At 37.2% G+C, this 17248-nt stretch overlaps 11 protein-coding genes across 11 annotated transcripts; 2 read left to right on the top strand and 9 right to left on the bottom strand.

Annotated features, from left to right (window-relative positions):
* Nucleotides 1-129: 129 nt before the first annotated feature.
* On the bottom strand, nt 130-612 carry C9374_004486 (uncharacterized protein; the record flags this gene model as incomplete). Its single annotated transcript, XM_044694130.1, has 1 exon — nt 130-612. The coding sequence occupies one exon, from the start codon at nt 610-612 to the stop codon at nt 130-132; it is 483 nt and encodes a 160-aa protein (XP_044548828.1).
* A 186-nt stretch (nt 613-798) lies between these two features.
* On the bottom strand, nt 799-1428 carry C9374_004485 (uncharacterized protein; the record flags this gene model as incomplete). The annotated part of the gene is made up of 1 exon (XM_044694129.1): nt 799-1428. One exon carries the CDS (start codon nt 1426-1428, stop codon nt 799-801), a length of 630 nt encoding a protein of 209 aa, XP_044548827.1.
* A 775-nt stretch (nt 1429-2203) lies between these two features.
* Nucleotides 2204-2929, bottom strand: C9374_004484 (uncharacterized protein; the record flags this gene model as incomplete). The annotated part of the gene is made up of 1 exon (XM_044694128.1): nt 2204-2929. The coding sequence occupies one exon, from the start codon at nt 2927-2929 to the stop codon at nt 2204-2206; it is 726 nt and encodes a 241-aa protein (XP_044548826.1).
* A 633-nt stretch (nt 2930-3562) lies between these two features.
* C9374_004483 (uncharacterized protein) lies at nt 3563-4144 on the bottom strand (the record flags this gene model as incomplete). The annotated part of the gene is made up of 1 exon (XM_044694127.1): nt 3563-4144. One exon carries the CDS (start codon nt 4142-4144, stop codon nt 3563-3565), a length of 582 nt encoding a protein of 193 aa, XP_044548825.1.
* A 246-nt stretch (nt 4145-4390) lies between these two features.
* C9374_004482 (uncharacterized protein) lies at nt 4391-4997 on the bottom strand (the record flags this gene model as incomplete). The annotated part of the gene is made up of 2 exons (XM_044694126.1): nt 4391-4635; nt 4856-4997. The coding sequence occupies 2 exons, from the start codon at nt 4995-4997 to the stop codon at nt 4391-4393; spliced, it is 387 nt and encodes a 128-aa protein (XP_044548824.1).
* Nucleotides 4998-5077: 80 nt separating this feature from the next.
* On the bottom strand, nt 5078-7755 carry C9374_004481 (uncharacterized protein; the record flags this gene model as incomplete). Its single annotated transcript, XM_044694125.1, has 2 exons — nt 5078-5482; nt 5593-7755. 2 exons carry the CDS (start codon nt 7753-7755, stop codon nt 5078-5080), a joined length of 2568 nt encoding a protein of 855 aa, XP_044548823.1.
* Nucleotides 7756-9032: 1277 nt separating this feature from the next.
* On the top strand, nt 9033-10763 carry C9374_004480 (uncharacterized protein; the record flags this gene model as incomplete). Its single annotated transcript, XM_044694124.1, has 1 exon — nt 9033-10763. One exon carries the CDS (start codon nt 9033-9035, stop codon nt 10761-10763), a length of 1731 nt encoding a protein of 576 aa, XP_044548822.1.
* A 37-nt stretch (nt 10764-10800) lies between these two features.
* Nucleotides 10801-12381, bottom strand: C9374_004479 (uncharacterized protein; the record flags this gene model as incomplete). The annotated part of the gene is made up of 1 exon (XM_044694122.1): nt 10801-12381. The coding sequence occupies one exon, from the start codon at nt 12379-12381 to the stop codon at nt 10801-10803; it is 1581 nt and encodes a 526-aa protein (XP_044548821.1).
* Nucleotides 12382-13213: 832 nt separating this feature from the next.
* C9374_004478 (uncharacterized protein) lies at nt 13214-14179 on the bottom strand (the record flags this gene model as incomplete). The annotated part of the gene is made up of 1 exon (XM_044694121.1): nt 13214-14179. One exon carries the CDS (start codon nt 14177-14179, stop codon nt 13214-13216), a length of 966 nt encoding a protein of 321 aa, XP_044548820.1.
* A 386-nt stretch (nt 14180-14565) lies between these two features.
* Nucleotides 14566-15231, top strand: C9374_004477 (uncharacterized protein; the record flags this gene model as incomplete). The annotated part of the gene is made up of 1 exon (XM_044694120.1): nt 14566-15231. One exon carries the CDS (start codon nt 14566-14568, stop codon nt 15229-15231), a length of 666 nt encoding a protein of 221 aa, XP_044548819.1.
* A 103-nt stretch (nt 15232-15334) lies between these two features.
* On the bottom strand, nt 15335-16947 carry C9374_004476 (uncharacterized protein; the record flags this gene model as incomplete). Its single annotated transcript, XM_044694119.1, has 3 exons — nt 15335-15496; nt 15614-16572; nt 16719-16947. 3 exons carry the CDS (start codon nt 16945-16947, stop codon nt 15335-15337), a joined length of 1350 nt encoding a protein of 449 aa, XP_044548818.1.
* Between the last annotated feature and the right edge of the window lie 301 nt (nt 16948-17248).

Below are 17248 nucleotides of genomic sequence, written 5' to 3'. Positions count from 1 at the left end.
ACATTGATCGTCCTATTCGCACACTGATTGAAGCCTTAATTCAGATCTTCCACATGAACGTACCGCTGTGGTGTGTTACAAGTGAAAATTCTTCACAGCCTGATTAACACATAGTACACGAAAGTTGACCTAGATGGATTTTTCCTTGTCAAACGTATATTTTTGAGATAGATAAAGCTCTCGTCGCTTCTTTTCAGTTTCCCAAATTTTGCAAGCGGAAGGGTACACCACAAGAAGAGAAAAGGCTGTCAAATACAGTGAGTATTTGAACCATCTCGAAAAACGTTGTTTCATAGAGGAAACAATTTGTGGATGATACATTTCTCGTGTAGCTTTTTCCAGATATGGATCTGAATATTTGTACTTGTGATGCATCGTTTGCTGTTGAGAAATATTATGTGAAAGAACTCTCCATTCCGCAATGAATTGAATGATATTAAATTTAAGTTTGTTCCAAGGTGATAATAATCGATAATCTCCGATTATGTGTGAGAGTGATGATTTTGGGTCGTAATATTTAGTGATGCTCCGAGCTTGTTTGTTTGCTTGTTGTGATGTGTCATTGTGTCCTTGTTTGGTCTGTGGTGATGATGATGCTTGTCCAGCTTTCATTTTTTAAAGTTCCGAAAAAAGAAAATTGTAATGAAGTACAGAACAAAATTGGTATTACAGTTTAATTTCAAAGTTAGTGCTTTCAGTTAGTTGTACATGGTGGCGTGGTGGTTTGGATCATTAGTGTTTTGTGGTTGTTGTTGGTATTGTACATATAAATACACTCAAAAATTTACAAAATTGCATCTATTTCATAAAGGAGAGTTGATAACTCGATTGCATGTAAAACGAGGGTGGTAATGATACATTGTTGGTTAACATAGAGGAATGAGGAGCTTGACAGCTATTCACTGATTCATGATGAATGTATGAATGAATCGACTGTGTAGAGTTGGTTTGCACATGAACTCTTTTCGTTCGTTTTCCTCTCGTCAGCGTCTCTCCGGAAACAATCAATGAACTGTTCTTGGAGAGAATCTGTTCTAAAAAGTTACACACTTCATTGTCACTTGTTGTTGAAGAAAAAAGATCAGTGTTGGAAAGATCCTTATTCGATCCATTTCCATTCTTGTCGATTTGCTGATTGCTGAGCGAACAGGAGGATGAAAGGTTGTCTGTGTTCACAATTCTTTGAATCATGTATTGTGCTGCTTGCAAACTATCGAAAGAGTTTTGTCTCTTTCTCTTGAGAATGGCATTGGTTGGTTTCTTTTTCGATGAAGTAGTCTTGATTTCGTTTGAGAGTGGCTCTAATGATTGAGAGTCATGAGTAGAAGTTGTTGTTTTCGTCCTTTCCGAATGGTCACAGCTTATCATCACAGAATTAATACTTTCATTAAATGTTGTCAGTTGATGAAATGATGATGATGGGTTCATGGTGAAGATGATTTCAGTATCGGCAGAGAGAGAGTGGTTGTGAAAGGATTCTCAAAGTGTTGCTTTCAGTAAATTATTTGAAATTGCTGGTCGGCTGATTTCAATCTTTTTTTATATTTTCAAATAATCAAAGGCCAACTGGTTTAAATAGAACTTGGACATTGTAAAATGTTAACTTTCATGCTTGCCCTTTGTCTCGCACCATGCATCAAGTGTCCTTGACGTAGATGGTAGAAACAGGCTGCATGGGGCGTTTGTAAACTTGCTCACAGTTGAAAATAGTACAAAGTGAATGAAAATGATTCCACCTGTTCACATGAGAGAGCTGAAGAATCGATTTGAATGTGGAAATAGTACATTTTAACTTTGGTTCATGAAGTTTTCTAACAGTATATATGGAAATTGTGTTTTTTTACTTGGTCTTTTACGAACGGTAAATGAAAATTTGTCAATTCAGTGTTTGGAAAGATTGATTGAAAGAGATTTGTGAAGTTGTCACGCTGTAATCAAGGATCAGTGAACACATTGTGTGACCGTGATGGTTGTAAAGAGTGGTTCAATGAGAAGATAAGTTCAGAAACATCAGTTCTCGAACAAGTTGAAACGGTTCATTTCACAGTTCCTTCTCGACCTTTTACTGTGACAGAGATACAACATGAAACAAAGGGCTTATTTCAAGTATCACAATTCTTTGAACCTCTCCCAATAAAACCATGATAGCCTAATCTGCTCTTTGTGTTCGAAATTAGGCATGTAAAACTGTCCATAGTTGAATTCAATTTGAGGAATCGGCTGACAAACTTTTACAATTCGAAAGGATGTCACATAATTCATTTTCAATGTTTGAAGTGTCGAGACGAACGAGAGGTAAACGTTGGTTTAACATGCAAATTCTAACGGCAATGTCTCCTGAAGTTTTTTGATAAACGTTGCAATTACCACTGGTCACTGCTTCATGGTGAATGAATTGAGAATCGGTTCTCTCTTTACCGGCAACAAAACATTGAATACTATCACGTTCTAAAGAATCTCTTATCAAGGAAGAATGCAGGTTGAGATAAATATCAAGGTAAAATTGAGGTCGATGCTTTGCTGATTCCATGGCAATCCAAATTAGAACTATAGGCAACCTTAATGATACATCTATTTTGGTATCATCACTTTCAAATTTACAAAAAACATCCAAATATTGCTCGGTCATGCTGTCAATTGGCAGTCGCAGAGTTACTTCTCGAACTGACATGGGGCAGTTAGTGAATGACAAATGCATTCTCACTGGAATGTGTGTGAGACGGTATGGGGATGTTGTTTGTTGTTGTAGCTGCTGTTCCGACGAGGTGCAATTGGACACGATGGTATCATCACTAATCATTCTCAATTCTTGTTGGTCCAACGATACGTATCGTGGTTCTGTGGTATGTTGATGGCCATTAGTAACAAGACAAGTCTGTGCTTGCATCTGTAAAGCATTTGTTGTGCTGAATGTTTGATTCCTCATCATGATGATGTGTTGTTGAGAGTCGTGTAGTTGGTTGACAACCTTGATAAACTGTGTTGTTGTGGTTGGTGCTGGAGGTCTGGTTTGGCTTTTTTGTTTTCCTTAAATTTGGAAATCCAGTGAGCCCAAGATGCAAGGCGCACATTCATCAAAAAAGGAACGTTTTCCCAAGAAGGTGATGGTTCATGCTTGTTTGGTATAAAAACGTAATTACAGAACCTGTGACTTTCCAATTACATTCATCCGAACAATTTGTCAAGTGTGTGTTTGATGGATTGAATGGTTTGTTGGAGGTATTAAAAATTGTTGGCCATTCCTTCCTCGAAGGGATCCATGAATACGGCGAAAATGTGAATTACAACAACTTTTGGTCAAGACCTATCTGCGTGGTGAACGTATGGACATTCCCATCATTTTGCTGTTGTTTTGCATATTACTGTAAAATCTCGCCCGTAAGCAACAATCGAGGGTATTGTGATTTTCGAAAAAGTGCGAAAAAAAATCGAGTAAAATCGAAAACGACTTGCTCAAATTCGGTCAACCATCATTTTTTGGACGTTTCTTCCCGAAAACGATTTTGCTTGATGTTGACGAGATACGATGTTGATGCTATTCGTGCAAAGTCGAAAAAATCGATTACGATCGACCTGAATCGATTACCTTCATACAAACGTAATTGTAATTGAACAGAAGGGAACAATTGGCATTGAGAAGATTGTTACATTGAACATAGGTGAGTGTCTTGGTGACTGGAAGAATGACATCTTCTACAGCAAAGCAAGATGAGTTCTTTTTGGAGAGATAAATGTAATACATGTAGGGATTTCCAGTTTCGAACGCATATTGCTCAGAGGTTTCAATGGTAGTGGTGGTAAAATAGTCATTAGGATTTGTACTTCCAACACTCATTCTTTTGTATCTGGCAAAGGTGTTGGACGGACATGAGACATTCAGATAGACATAGGTTTTTGGCTCCATAACTATTGGTGTACATGTTGGGCAGTCACAAGCTGATGCATACGATGCTTTGGTTTGCAACGTGTCATGGGTGAGAACAGAGGTAGGACTGCTGGGCAGCAAGACTTTGTTAACTTGAACTGGTTCACTAGTGGAAGACACAACGACTTCAAACGAATGTGTGGCAACAGATAAGAACAGACCAAGTATCATGACCACAACAACCACGTGATTGGAAGCAAGTTTCATTGGTGGATTCATTGGTGAAAGTTTTTGTTTTTTTGTGTCAAAAAACATGGTTTCCTTCGTGGACTGGCGGTTTAACTTCTTTGTCAAGAAATTAAGCGAGTAGATCAAAGGGCGACCTTTGTTGACCATGATCAGGAAAGAGAAAATCATTGCTTTTCACCCAACAAATAGAGAAGGCATCCAATCGAATGATTAAGATGTGTATTGGAAAGGTCCAATCGTTTGCGGAACACTTAATAATTAAATTACAGTAATTATTTACTTGTAGAAATCATCTTCATCTTCATCCTCGTCCTCGTCTTCATCAGCTTCTTCGTCGCTGTCAAATGCACTCTTCTTTCGTTGAATTTTGACCTTGGTTGACGATCCTGACATTTGTTCTAACATTTTCACTAACGTTTCCTCATTAATCTTTCCTGGCAATTTTCCAGTCTGAGCTAACTTGATGACATAGTCTTCAAAGGATCGTGCTCTTTCTGGCCTAACAAGTGAAATTCTGTTTACTGTGTAAAGAGAGAAAATTACCATCAATATAGAAAAAATTAATAAGATTGACATCCGCAAAGTTTAAATCAATAAAACAATATCAATATTTCCGGAATTTCCAATATGTTGAATGTGAGGTGGTCATGTTTGATTCATTCATTTCATTCAATATTGATGTTTGTATAATCATATGTTGATCTACAAAAATTCCAACCTCCTCGGATGGTACAAACTTACATCTTTCTCTTGCATCACCATCCAAGATCTGAGAAAGAAGAGCTCTTCTCTTTTCCTCTGCTTCTTCTAATGCTTTCTTTTGTTGTTCTTGTTTTGCTCTTTCCTCTTCGGAACCTTGTGCCTGTGGAGGGAGTTGTTGCATTTTTATTGTTGTTGTATGAAATTGAAACGAATGAACAGCCAATCTTCGAAGGACTTACAACAACCTACTGAACAAATTCTTTATTGAAGTAAGAAAACTTCGACTTCGTTCAAAATCCATGCATTCAATGAACCTGCTAAACTCTTTTGTGCTTCATCACTTCTAAATCCACCTCTGAAAGTAGAATAAGCACCACCGACATTGGTGTGTCCTCGTTTCAATGAACTATCGAGATACAAATCATACGGATCGAATACAAGATTGGTACCACCTCCAAAACTTGGACCACTACTGGCATGACAATAGATGGCTCTTTGTGGATTTTTCACTTTCAATTTACGAGGTCCATCGTTGTAAGGATTGACCAAGCTAAATAGGAACGTGTCATTGGCTTTGAGCCATTGATTGCTACTATTCCATTCCACCGAGTTGTAACCTCCAAAAATGTAACCTTCTGTCGTTCGACATACCAACACTGAAGGTCCCTAAGGTTTCAAAAAGTTGTTGTTCATGAGTGTATGATGAGAATGTTCATGAGTGTGTGGCGAGAATCATTGATCATGTCATTGAAATAAATATTAATTAAACAACTTACTCTCGTATCACATTTCTGATGAAAGACACTACTATCAAAACCATCTTTGGAAGCCTTAAATGCCAATGTCCACATTTTACCCTTGGTAATGCTTGTTTCACCACACATTTTGATCACTTCTTGTCGATTCTTTGATTTCAAAATGGTGGAACCACTAAAGTGTGATTGTTCATTGTCAGAGGCTCCTTTTCTCTTTTGAGCTCTTTTACAGGTACTTGGTAGTGTTCGATCTGGAGCACACACATGTCGATAAGCTTCCAACAATAAACTATCATCAACAATTCCAAATATTTCAACAACATCTGTTAATTGATGAGCTGTCATGAGAGGAAATCGAATGCATGGAATTAAATCTCGCACCACTTGCCTAATGAGATCTTTATCTTCATCAGCAAGTCTATTGGCCAGTTGAATGAGATCGGTATGATGTCTATTTTGTGGTACTGGATCCAATGAAAATTTAGTGTGTAAACTAACATCGTCTCGTAGTGGATTTTTCACAACTGCAAATGGTGTGTCTGACTCTGAGTCATCCGCTTCATTGTAATCATTCATGAGTAGACGCTTTCGGTTCATTGCCAACTGTTTCTTTCTAAAGATGAGTTCCTCTTCTTCTGGAGGTTCACATAAGAGGTCTTTCAAGTCTTTCATATCAACCACATGCGTGACTGTTTGTTCTTTGGTTTCCTCATCAATAAGAATATCTTCAACTTCTTCGTCATCTGAAATATCTTCTTCAGTGGCAAGTAATCCTGTATCATCTGAATTTTCTATTTGTGACATTCCCCATCGAAGTAATGCTCGAAATAGTTCAATTTCGTCAACAGCTAAATATTCGCTTTCCAAGAAAACTTTCATGGTTAAATGCGAGACAAAAGGTAATGATTCACTTGCAATGACTTCACGAGCGTTATGTTTGATAAAATCAAAACAACTCTCAATCAAGTCCTCAGATCCGTATTTGAGAGCTAAATCTAAAAGTACAATGGCAGACTCAGAATCAATATATTGTTTTACATAATCCACACAGAAACTCTTAAGCTCAAGTAGAATTAGTTCGTCAGCAGCAGCCAATACATGCATACACATGGAAATTACATTGTCAATGTCATCAGGACTTTGCATTTGTGCCACATGTACCGTTTTGTCCTTAATTTTTCTATGTTTTAGTTTTGTGGTAAATGTCACTCTTCCAGTGTAAATATATTGTAAAACTTTTTCAAAGACAGCTGGTGCAATATTTGGTTTTTCAACCACTGATATTCTCGTTCCGAATGAGTTTGTTAACACTTCTCCGCTCTTATCAGAAAAAGGTAAATTTGTAGCTCCAGAAACTGGTGTAGAAGCAGATTCTAAAAACATGCCACGATGTACCAAAAACATGTTTCTAAAATATTCTGATCGTTGACATAAAATCACTTTGTGACAATGAAAAGTCCTTTGATTTTTTCCACTTCCCACTCGAAGTTGACAATCACTGAGCTCTTCATTATCAATTAAAAATCCAAAATCAGTTGCCAATCTAAAGACATTGGCATATGTCACTGTTCGTTGTGTTTCAGATTTATCGACAATTTTTGTATAGTGTCCATAAATTGATTGTTCTTCTCTCGTAGTTGTAATCACTGTGTTTTCTCCTGTTGCTGTTGAAACGAGTGATGTCGAGGATGGTTTAAAAATACTTCCAGAATTGGGAAGACCTAATGTCGTTGGAGTTCCATTCATGAAATTATTATTCATAATAGTTGTGGAATTGGTCGTATTATTATTATTATTACTGCTGTTACTACTGCTACTAGTAGCATTGGTCGTTGCATTGAATGGATTATTCGAAGATGATGCCAAATGATGAATGGGTGAATTGGTATTGCTCGGAGGAGATTGTGCTATTGTGCTGTACATTGAAATGGTGTTATTATTATTATTATTAGAAGAATTGCTAACTGTCAACAGTGAAGTTCCAATATTGATGGCCGTTGATGGAGTAGTGGTTGTTGTGTTATTACTAGTACCTGTGGGGATGGAGCTACTCGTCGTCATGATGGTTGTTCCATTGCTATTGATGGTGGTGGTTGTATGAGGATTGGATGATGATGGCGTCAACAACAATGGTGTTGCTGATGATGAATTTGTAGAGGAAGAAGAAGTGGAGGAAGGAATCATCTTTACACGACTGGAAGGAACAAGGGAATTAATCTTCCTCGGTGGTCGTCAATGAACGTTTCGAAGAAGACTTCAATGAGATTCAGAATATATTGGGCTTGGAAGTGATGAACAATTTTTTGTGTTGCTGACATTTGAGATGTAATGTCGCCCTCTGCGGTCAAATTTTTGATCCCAAAAAATTAAGAAGTTTGAGTTTCGAAGATGATAAAAGTCGCAAACAACAACTACGAAAATCAGCTTTTCAAAATACGGTGTATTTCTTTCAGAATTCAATAGAATGGGTGCACACTTCGATAAATTTTCGTTTTTATCCGAGCTTGTTTGTTCTTTGTCAGACTTCTCTGGTAAACTAGACTAAGGTCCTTAGTCTTCCATCTTGTCAGAAGAGTAGTATTTGTGGCATTTGCCAACGAGAAGAAGATATGAAAGAAATGCCAACAACAACAAAATTACGAAAATCAATTAATTATGATTGTTGTTATTGAATTATGAAAGAAAATTCACCGTATTTTGAACGGTTGTCTCTGTACAAACTTCGGGGCCTCCTGTTGAACATTTTGATTTTAAAATTCCAAACTAGCCTTCGTATCATCCTCTTTGAAATATTTCTTCATCATTTTATATAGATGACATGCATGTCCGATTGAATGTTCCTAATGTATGTGTTTGGAATTCTCTATTGCAATCCTGTTAAAACTCATCTATGTAACAAAGGCTCTGATTGAGGAACAACGCACATACGCTATTTACAATTTCAATCATTTGGGAAAATCTCAGAGCTTAAAACTTTTGAAAAACTTACCCCTCAAGATTCCTTAATATTCAGCACGATCTTTTTAAAAGTTGTTTAAATATGCCAATGAACCTTAGAATAACACCCCGAACGGTGAGCTGTTCTGATCGAATTATATCGGTACTCTCCTTGTTGTAAATTCAAGGAATGCGATGCTTGATCAGGATTTTGAAAACCAAGACAACAATTCTTCTTGGATTGGTTCTTCCAACTTGGGCCCATTCAACAACATCGATTTCGGAAAACAACAATTTGAAACTGACCCACTCCAGATATTCTACACGTGATATCTTTTTGTCACTGTGACAACTGTCGTGAACACTTTACTATTTTTAAAAGACCATTTAAATACTCATGTCACAAAGGACCGAGCTTTTTATGGACTGACTTCACCAAAAGCTGTATGTTGATATAAGAGAAAGACTTGGATCTCGATGTGGGTTCAAACATTTAAAAACAAACACAGATAACAACAACAACAATGGATAGCCAAAGCAACTCTATCAATACAACTGGTAGCAGTGGTGACAATCATGATGCGGATCCAGTAACAACAACCACAGTAGATCTTCCTCCTAATAACTTGCTTACTGTCCATCCTGCCTCCAACAACTCAATCAGTTCATGCTCCAGTCCCTCTTCTTCTACTCATCTCATGGAAAGATCAAAGGAAGTTGACGATGACATTGATTCCTCAAGCTCCTTCACACCTGCCAATTTGACCACTGACAATGTCGACTCCACTGTGGAGAAACATGCTCAATTTGCTGGATCTCCCACTAATGTCGTTGATATTATTTATGTTCCTTCGACCTCGACTGGACACTCTGGTCACCACAATAATAAGGGAGATAATAAGAGTCAAGTGTCATCGGTTGGAGGGAAATCTCCTTCAAGAACGACACATTCTCAATCCAAAGCCAATGGAGAGGGATTTAAACTCTATACATGTTGTGGAGTGATTGAATTTTCATGGATCAAGACTTTGAATATCATGTCCTTGTTTTTGAATTTGGTCGCCTTTTTAGCATTGGCTGCATTGATCATTGCTGGATACAGTGGTTCATCTGCTTACAACTCTCTATTGAATAATATTGATGCTGACACGACGTTTTATCGTAAAATGTTGATCGCCAGTGCTCGTGCATGTGTCTTCTCGAATCAAAGTTATGCCATTTCTTACAATTATTCACAAATCTATTCCACGTATCGAGTCAAGTATATTGCAAGTATTACAGATGTGTTAAAAGTAGTTCCTCCTCAATTACAATATCACATTCCAAGAAATATTACCATTTTCGAATTGAGAACGTACAAGGCAATGGTGACTGAATCGATGGCCATTGGTCTTGCTTTAAACGGTAGCTATGTAAAAGCCATGGACTTGATTGAAAGCAGTATCTACAAGTATTATTTAGAAGGTTATGATATTGAATATAAGCCCTTGTTGGATTATTATGAGAATAAGGAAGTGGAGAGACAAAATTTTTCAATTACCATTACGACCTTGTCACTCATAGTGATTTGTGTGTCCATTGCTGTGGTCATACCTGTCGTGGTTGCCTCTATTGCATTCTCATTGAAGCGTGACTCCAGTAATACCAAGAAGATTAAGCAAATGAAGGCCAACTTGTTACAAGATACCATGAAGGATCAAACCATGAGAGAGCTGTTTAGAGCTCATTGTGCCTCAGAGTTTTCATTGGAAAACTTTATGCTTTTGGATAAGATTACGGATTACAAGAATTACAGTGAGAGAAGCTTCCAAATTCAGGAATATTTGTATGACAATGAGAACTCGTCAAAGAATGATGAAACTTCTTCCACGATTACTTCTTCATCGACTCAACAAGAACCAACCAAGAAGAAAAAAGCAAAGAAAGGTTTCACGGAGAAGGATTTGCAACAAATCGAGAAGAAAAAGTTTGAAATTGCATTCGAAATTTATTCCGAGTTTTTAGATGTGAATGGTGAGCATTCTGTGAATATTAACAAACAAACAGCTGAGCCTGTGAAGGAACAGTTGGACTTTTATGCCACTGGTCAATCAGAACATTTGCCAGATCAACTATTCGATGCCATATTCGCTGAGATTTGCATTCTCATGTTGGATTCTCATCAACGCTTTATTGCACAGCAAGAAGCAAATCGAATTGCAAAGAAAGAAGCAATGAAGACTAAGAAATCTAGAAAAAACTCAGTGAGGATGTAATCTTATTGTATTAATATAAATAATAATCAAAAACATATTATTTGAAAACAACGATTCTCTTCTTTGAATAATCTGCAATGAACACTTCTCGTGTGAGATCATTGATGCAAAAGTTATAAGGACCTTGAATTTGGTCGTAATAACTCGTGAGATATTCACCATTTCTGTCAAACACTTGAATTCTCCTTCCACTGAAATCACATGTCATAATTTGCTTGCACGCCCGATCGTAAACAATTCCTCTCAAGAAATTAAATTGACCATTTCCATTTCCATTTTGTCCAAAGCTCTTCACAGAGACGCATGAACCCATACCGTCTGGTTTCAAAAATTGAATTCTATTCGAACCTGTTTCTCCCACAATTAGTTCTCCAAGCTCGTTCATGTCAATGCCCCAAGGACCTTGCAATACAATTCCATCATTCAAACCAAAACGAGAAATAATTTCTCCATCTTGTAGTCTTATGAGATGAATGCAATTCTTAGTGTAGTCACAAACGTAGACAATTCTCAGTGTGTCCTGCTGTCGAGTCGACACTGGAGATTTTGGACTTGATAAATTTCGAAAGTATTGGTAAGCAACCACCATTCCTGAAGGATATTCGAGCTGATCAGATTGTTTCCAAATCAATGCATGGTGCTGCTTCTTATTCACACTCGCTTCAATGAGCGATTTCAAATCATATTTGTACACCGATCGATCGTTACAACCCACAAGTAAGGCATCGTTGAACTGAGCATTGTAATTTGTTTCAATGCACAAACAGTGCGGTCGTGGAATAGTTTTGATCGTCGTCTTGAATTGTTTCGTCTCCAAATCAAAGACCATGATTCTATTCTGGAAATAATCGCTCACAAGTATACAATTACAAGGATAGGAAAGTTTCACATCGTATGGATTCGACAACGGTTCATTGTTTGTTGCATATGTGGTGTTGCTGTCCACCAAAGTTGAAACATAATCTAATTTACGTGGTGTTGTTTTTGGTTTGATCGAGTGTACAATATTACTGAACTTGTCAATTTCCTTCTCAACGATTTTTAAAGAACTCGTAGCGTCTACCAATTCGTAGCCATGTAATTCACTCATGTGTCCAAATTTGCAACTGCTTTTCAACTCTTCAAATAATTCGCACACTTTTTTGAATGTCACAATTTTCCGTTCCATCATTTCAAGGCCACTTAATCGTTCCAATTGATCAAATTCGCTCAACATGGTCATTAATTTCACTTTCAATTCAACAATTTGAAGCACCACAAATTTATGCTTTTCACACATGTCATCGATGGATCGATTCAGCTTTTCTTGTTGCGTTTCAATCATGGATTTTAAGCTTTCAAACAAAGTGAGACCTTGTTGTTTCAATTTCACATTCATTTCCTCAATCATTTCCAATTCATTATTCACATTGGAATCATCCAATGCATGTTCATTTTCAAACTCTACAATTTCCTTTTTCAGATCATGTAACTGTTCATTCAATTGCTCTCGTTCTTCCTTCTCAATACTATCAATCAAATATAAATCATGTCCTTTGTGAGAGTGAACACTGCAAGCTGCACATATTAATTGCTCACAAGTTTTACAAAATGTATTGATGCTCGACGAGTGAATCATGCAATGACGATGATGATCAGAAATCCTCTCACCATTCAATGCATTCCCGGAATGTTGTCTTGATTCAATTTCATTCAAAAGGACAGGAATCGCCACATGAGTTTCATGTTTTTTAAAATGTGTTTTTGTATGAAATTTGCAAAGATGGATTTGACAATCTTGACACAGTGAGATGGCTTGAATGTGTTCTTCAGCTTTTTTGAGACAAATGGCACACCAAATGGAGTTTGGAGAAGTGATTGAATTTTGTTCGGAATGGTGTGGATGGTGATGCGAATGATGATGACGAGTCAAGGAAGGGTTCAACGGATGAGGAGAGGAAATTGGAGTGGTTGAAGGCTCTACTCTTTGATTCATGGTCTACACACAGAAGAGATGAGGTAATTTTTTGTCTGCACTTTTTTCAAAAAGGACACAATTGTTTGATGACACTTGACACATTACCAAAATGTTAATAAGGTTGATTGAGTGAGATCTTTCAATAACTCATAATAAGGCCCGAATGATTAAATTAATTCTTTCATTCCTCCTACCAAATGTTTGGTTTGCAAAACAAGTTATACTATCGGTCATAGCTTGGCAATATTGGAGGTTTCAAGTGGTAAAATGTTGAACTTCATTTGGAAAGGGAAAAGGGCATAGCAACTCTCAATTTAATTATCCACGAGGAATTTGTTTGAGCTTGACTAGTGAGCTGCTCGTGGTAGAAGATTTCTACAATAATAGAGTTCAAATATACCGATAATTATTGATTAGATAATTAATGAGTGCGATTACTAATTTCAATCGATGTTGATTTCCAGAATCAAATTTGAGTATTCCAACAGTTATATCATTTCTTTCTAGTCACGACTCTCTTGGTTGTGGAATTTTTAGTTGGTGATGAGAATATGGAGCGTGTGCTTGGTTGGTCTGATTGAAGATTTTTGAAGATGTCCTCAAGCTTTGCAGAATTGGCTGGTAACGGAGAAACCTTGGTTGGAGAATTAGTCGATACTTTGATTTCCTCACGTTTTTTGAGAAATTTTCTTGCTGTCGTTTTGCTCTCCACTTTTGTTGACACATCTTGGGAATCATCAGAGATGATCATGCTGTGTTCTTTCCTGTCATCTTCTGACTCAGCTTTCATCTCTACAGTTTTGAAGAAGCTGTCAATAGTTTTGTTTTTGCTTGTTGTGGCTGCACTTGTTTTGGTTGTTTTGCTTGCTGATGGTATTGATTTGGTGGGCTGTGACGATAAACTTGGTGGCTGTTGTTGCTGCTGTTTAACTCTACTTCTTGTTCTGTGGACTTTGGGTTGATTTTCATCGTCGTCCTCCTCGTCATTCATAATTATGTTTTCCTCGTCCGAAAATTCAATACATTCGTCTTCGTTTTCACTTTGAACAAAATCCTCGGCTTCCTTTTTGCTCCGTTTCTTCTTTTTGGCTGAAGAAGAGGATTTTGGAGACTTGCTTGTTTTTCTGGAGCTACGGCTCGTAGAACTATTCTGCGAATTGAAACTACTAGACGAGACTACTACTTGATCATCTTCTCCCAGTATTGCTGAAGACCTCCCAACAAAATCGCTTCTATTGAACACGTAATTCTGTTTCTCCGTCATTTGAGAAGGGTATGTCATCATGTATTCGCATGGTTTTAAAGTCCAACCCTTCTCCTTGATGGTTTCGTTGAGAGTTTTGCTATTCTGAAAGAAACTAATATTCGGAGCAAGACAAACCTCTCCCTTCTCGCTCGGATGCAATGCTAAAAACTTGGCCAGAGTTTCTAGGCCTGATTTTCGTTCCGTGGTGGTCATTGAAGAGACGATAGAGAAGAGACGAAATTCTCTGATGAAGTGCTGCCAATTTTTTGATGTCCTTCAAGTGGAATTTGTAACGAGTACAATGACTTTACTGAAGTCTTTCAGTTCATGAAAGAAACACTTTCACGACTTGCCTTTGAGATACAGACAATCCATGAACAATGACGTCATAAAAGGTTTTACATTTAACAAATCAAAAAAATTTTGACGAAACGTTAAAAGCTTCCTCTCATCACGACAAGACACGACTCATTGTCTTTTACTTTTCTCAAAAAGACAAATTACTGATCATCACCAATAGAGTGTTTGAGTTTTAGAATTTTATGAGATTTAAATTCAAATTTTGAAACAAACAACAGAGCTTACAACGTCGGATCAAGATGAACATTTTTCGTTTGTTTGGCGATTTACTTCACCTAGGCTCAATTTTATTATTGCTCTATAAGATGGTCATGTTGAGGAATGCTAGTGGAGTTTCTCTCAGAACACAATTTTTATATGTCCTTGTATTTATTACTCGATACGGTATTGATTTATTCACTACATTCCATTCCGTTTATAATACAGTGATGAAAATTTTCTTCATTGCCTCCTCGATAACCATCGTACATTTGATGAGAACAAAATACCGTGCTACCTATGACAGCGACAATGATACATTCCCATTATATATTTTGATTATTCCTTCCGTTTTGTTGGGAATTATTTTCACTGACGATTATTCATTGTTCGAGTTGTTGTGGACATTTAGTATTTTCTTGGAAAGTGTTTCTATTATGCCTCAATTGTTCTTATTGACAAAGAAGGGTGGAGCAGAAGCAATTACATCTCATTATGTGTTTTTGTTGGGAGGTTATCGTGTATTGTACATTTTGAATTGGGTCTATAGATACTTTGCTGAGGGATATTCTCCATATAATGCATGGCTTGCTGGCTTAATTCAGACTGTGTTGTACGCTGACTTTTTCTACATGTACATTAAGAAAGTCATGCTTGATAAACGTTGGGAGTTACCAGGTACTGCCAACATTTTGGATCGAAAATAAATTCTTCTTTACAACCATCTTCCTTAACTCAATTCTGCAAACAACATCTTAGCAATTAAAGAGTGTGTTAAATAAATTATTGATATGCTTTATAAATTTTACATTATTGATCTGCTGCTCCTAATTCTGTGAAATTAGAAGGGAACAAACCGACTTTGTTTGTGGATAAGTTGCGACCCATAAACCAGCCTCCTTCAGATTCTTCCAATACCTCAATAACATCTCCTGTTTTGAAGGTCAGCTCATTAGATTCTTGTGCATCATACTAAATTTTTCATGTTAGAATGGTGCAAATTCAATTCGGTTGAATGAGTTACACACGTGTTAGATTTAAGAAACATAATTAATACATTTAAAGAAACAACTACTACTCAAAACTTACGTCATACAGTGCAGATGTAGTCTTTCCGCTTGCCTTTGATGAGGTGTCCACAACGAAATTGCTTGGAAAAAGACCAGACTTGTTTGGAGTTGACTCCACGGCTCCCTTCCACCAACCTGCTTCATCCTTTTCGTACACTAAAATGGTTTGACCTTCTTTGAAGGATATTTCTCCACTTTCTTGAGCGTCATAGTCGTACATGGCTCTGCATGTGCAAAGAACCTTGTTAGAACCTCCTGCTTTTGATGTGCCACTGGAAGCGTTGGTGGTACTGCTGCCATTTGTGGCCTTGTTGGCTCCTCCTCCACCTAATTTGAATGCATTTGCCATTCCGGAAACTCCTGCTGATGAAGTATTTGTACTTGTTGATGTCTCTGTTGTGGTTGTTTTTGAGGTTGGTGGCTGTGATGATGTAATAGATGCTTGTGATGGAGTTGATCTAACAGAGCTACCTCCACCTACGGAATCAATAGTTTGTTGTTTGAAAGAGGAAGCTTTCTTGTTGGACTTTTCGAGCAGCTTTTCAAGTGGTTCCTTCAAATCATGTGTTAATGTATACCCTTCTGCGAAGAAGTGATGGAAACTCATTAACAATTCATTGAGTTGAGCTAAGTGTTTGGTTTGTCGTTTCACTAAAACATCACAAGTTTCCTCAAGGGCTTCTTCGAATGCTTCGTCCTTTTCAGTGTCAAGTTGTTGTTGTTTTTCTTCCTCTGCTTGGATCTTTTGTGGGTCTGCTTTATCACCTTTTTGCTTGAGTCCATTCACAAGATCGACTTGGGCATCAAATTCAAGACGTTTTTTGTCATACTTTTTGTGTGATTGTTCAGAGTCTTTGACATCTTTCTTGAAATCGGTGGCTGGTTGAATGAACTTTTCGACAATATTTACTAACATGGCATGATGGATTGTAGATAGAGATTTCAAACCTTCTCCAATCTTCATTAATGATTCTCCAACTAGAGAATTATTCATCACAATCATTTGATGTTGTTGTTTCGTGAACCGAATCACGGGTGAAATAGAAACAATAATGATTTTGTTAAAACACAAATAAGCGGAATTGAATCCAAAACTGACGAGAACTTTGCATTCATCTACCTACCTTCATCACTGCTCTGCATACCACTTTCTACTAAATATTGTCCCACTTCGTTTTGCACTTTAGTGATGGCTTCCGATTTTTGACAAAAATTCCTAACAATCTTCAAAGCTCCTTTCACATACTTTTCAGTTTTTTGTACTTGATCGCGAAGTTCAAGATAGCCTTCTGGGTCTTGTGTTGACTCAGCTTTACCTAATTTGACCTTGATTCGTTGTTTAAAAACTCTCATGGTGTATATATTGTATAATTCTAAATTATAAATGTGATTTGATGATACTCTAGGCTAGTAATAACAATGATGATGACTAGCAATTTCAAAAAGAACGATGATTATTATTTGCAAGCTTGTCCTATTCTCGAGCTGATGATGACAAAGACAAGTGTTTGCCGAGAGGGATTGAAACAACAATGAATCGGACGATATTAAACTCTTTGTTGTTGTTGCCTACAACAAAGTTACGTTGTTGGAAAGAAGTTTACAAGAGAGTTCCTCGCGTGCTTCAAAGCGAGATGCGTGAATTTTTTCTGGT

This window comes from Naegleria lovaniensis, assembly GCF_003324165.1.
Source record: "Naegleria lovaniensis strain ATCC 30569 chromosome Unknown tig021, whole genome shotgun sequence".
NCBI lineage: Eukaryota > Heterolobosea > Eutetramitea > Acrasida > Naegleriidae > Naegleria > Naegleria lovaniensis.
Note: the sequence above shows the minus strand (reverse complement) of the source record. Positions and strands in the feature narration are given on the sequence as shown.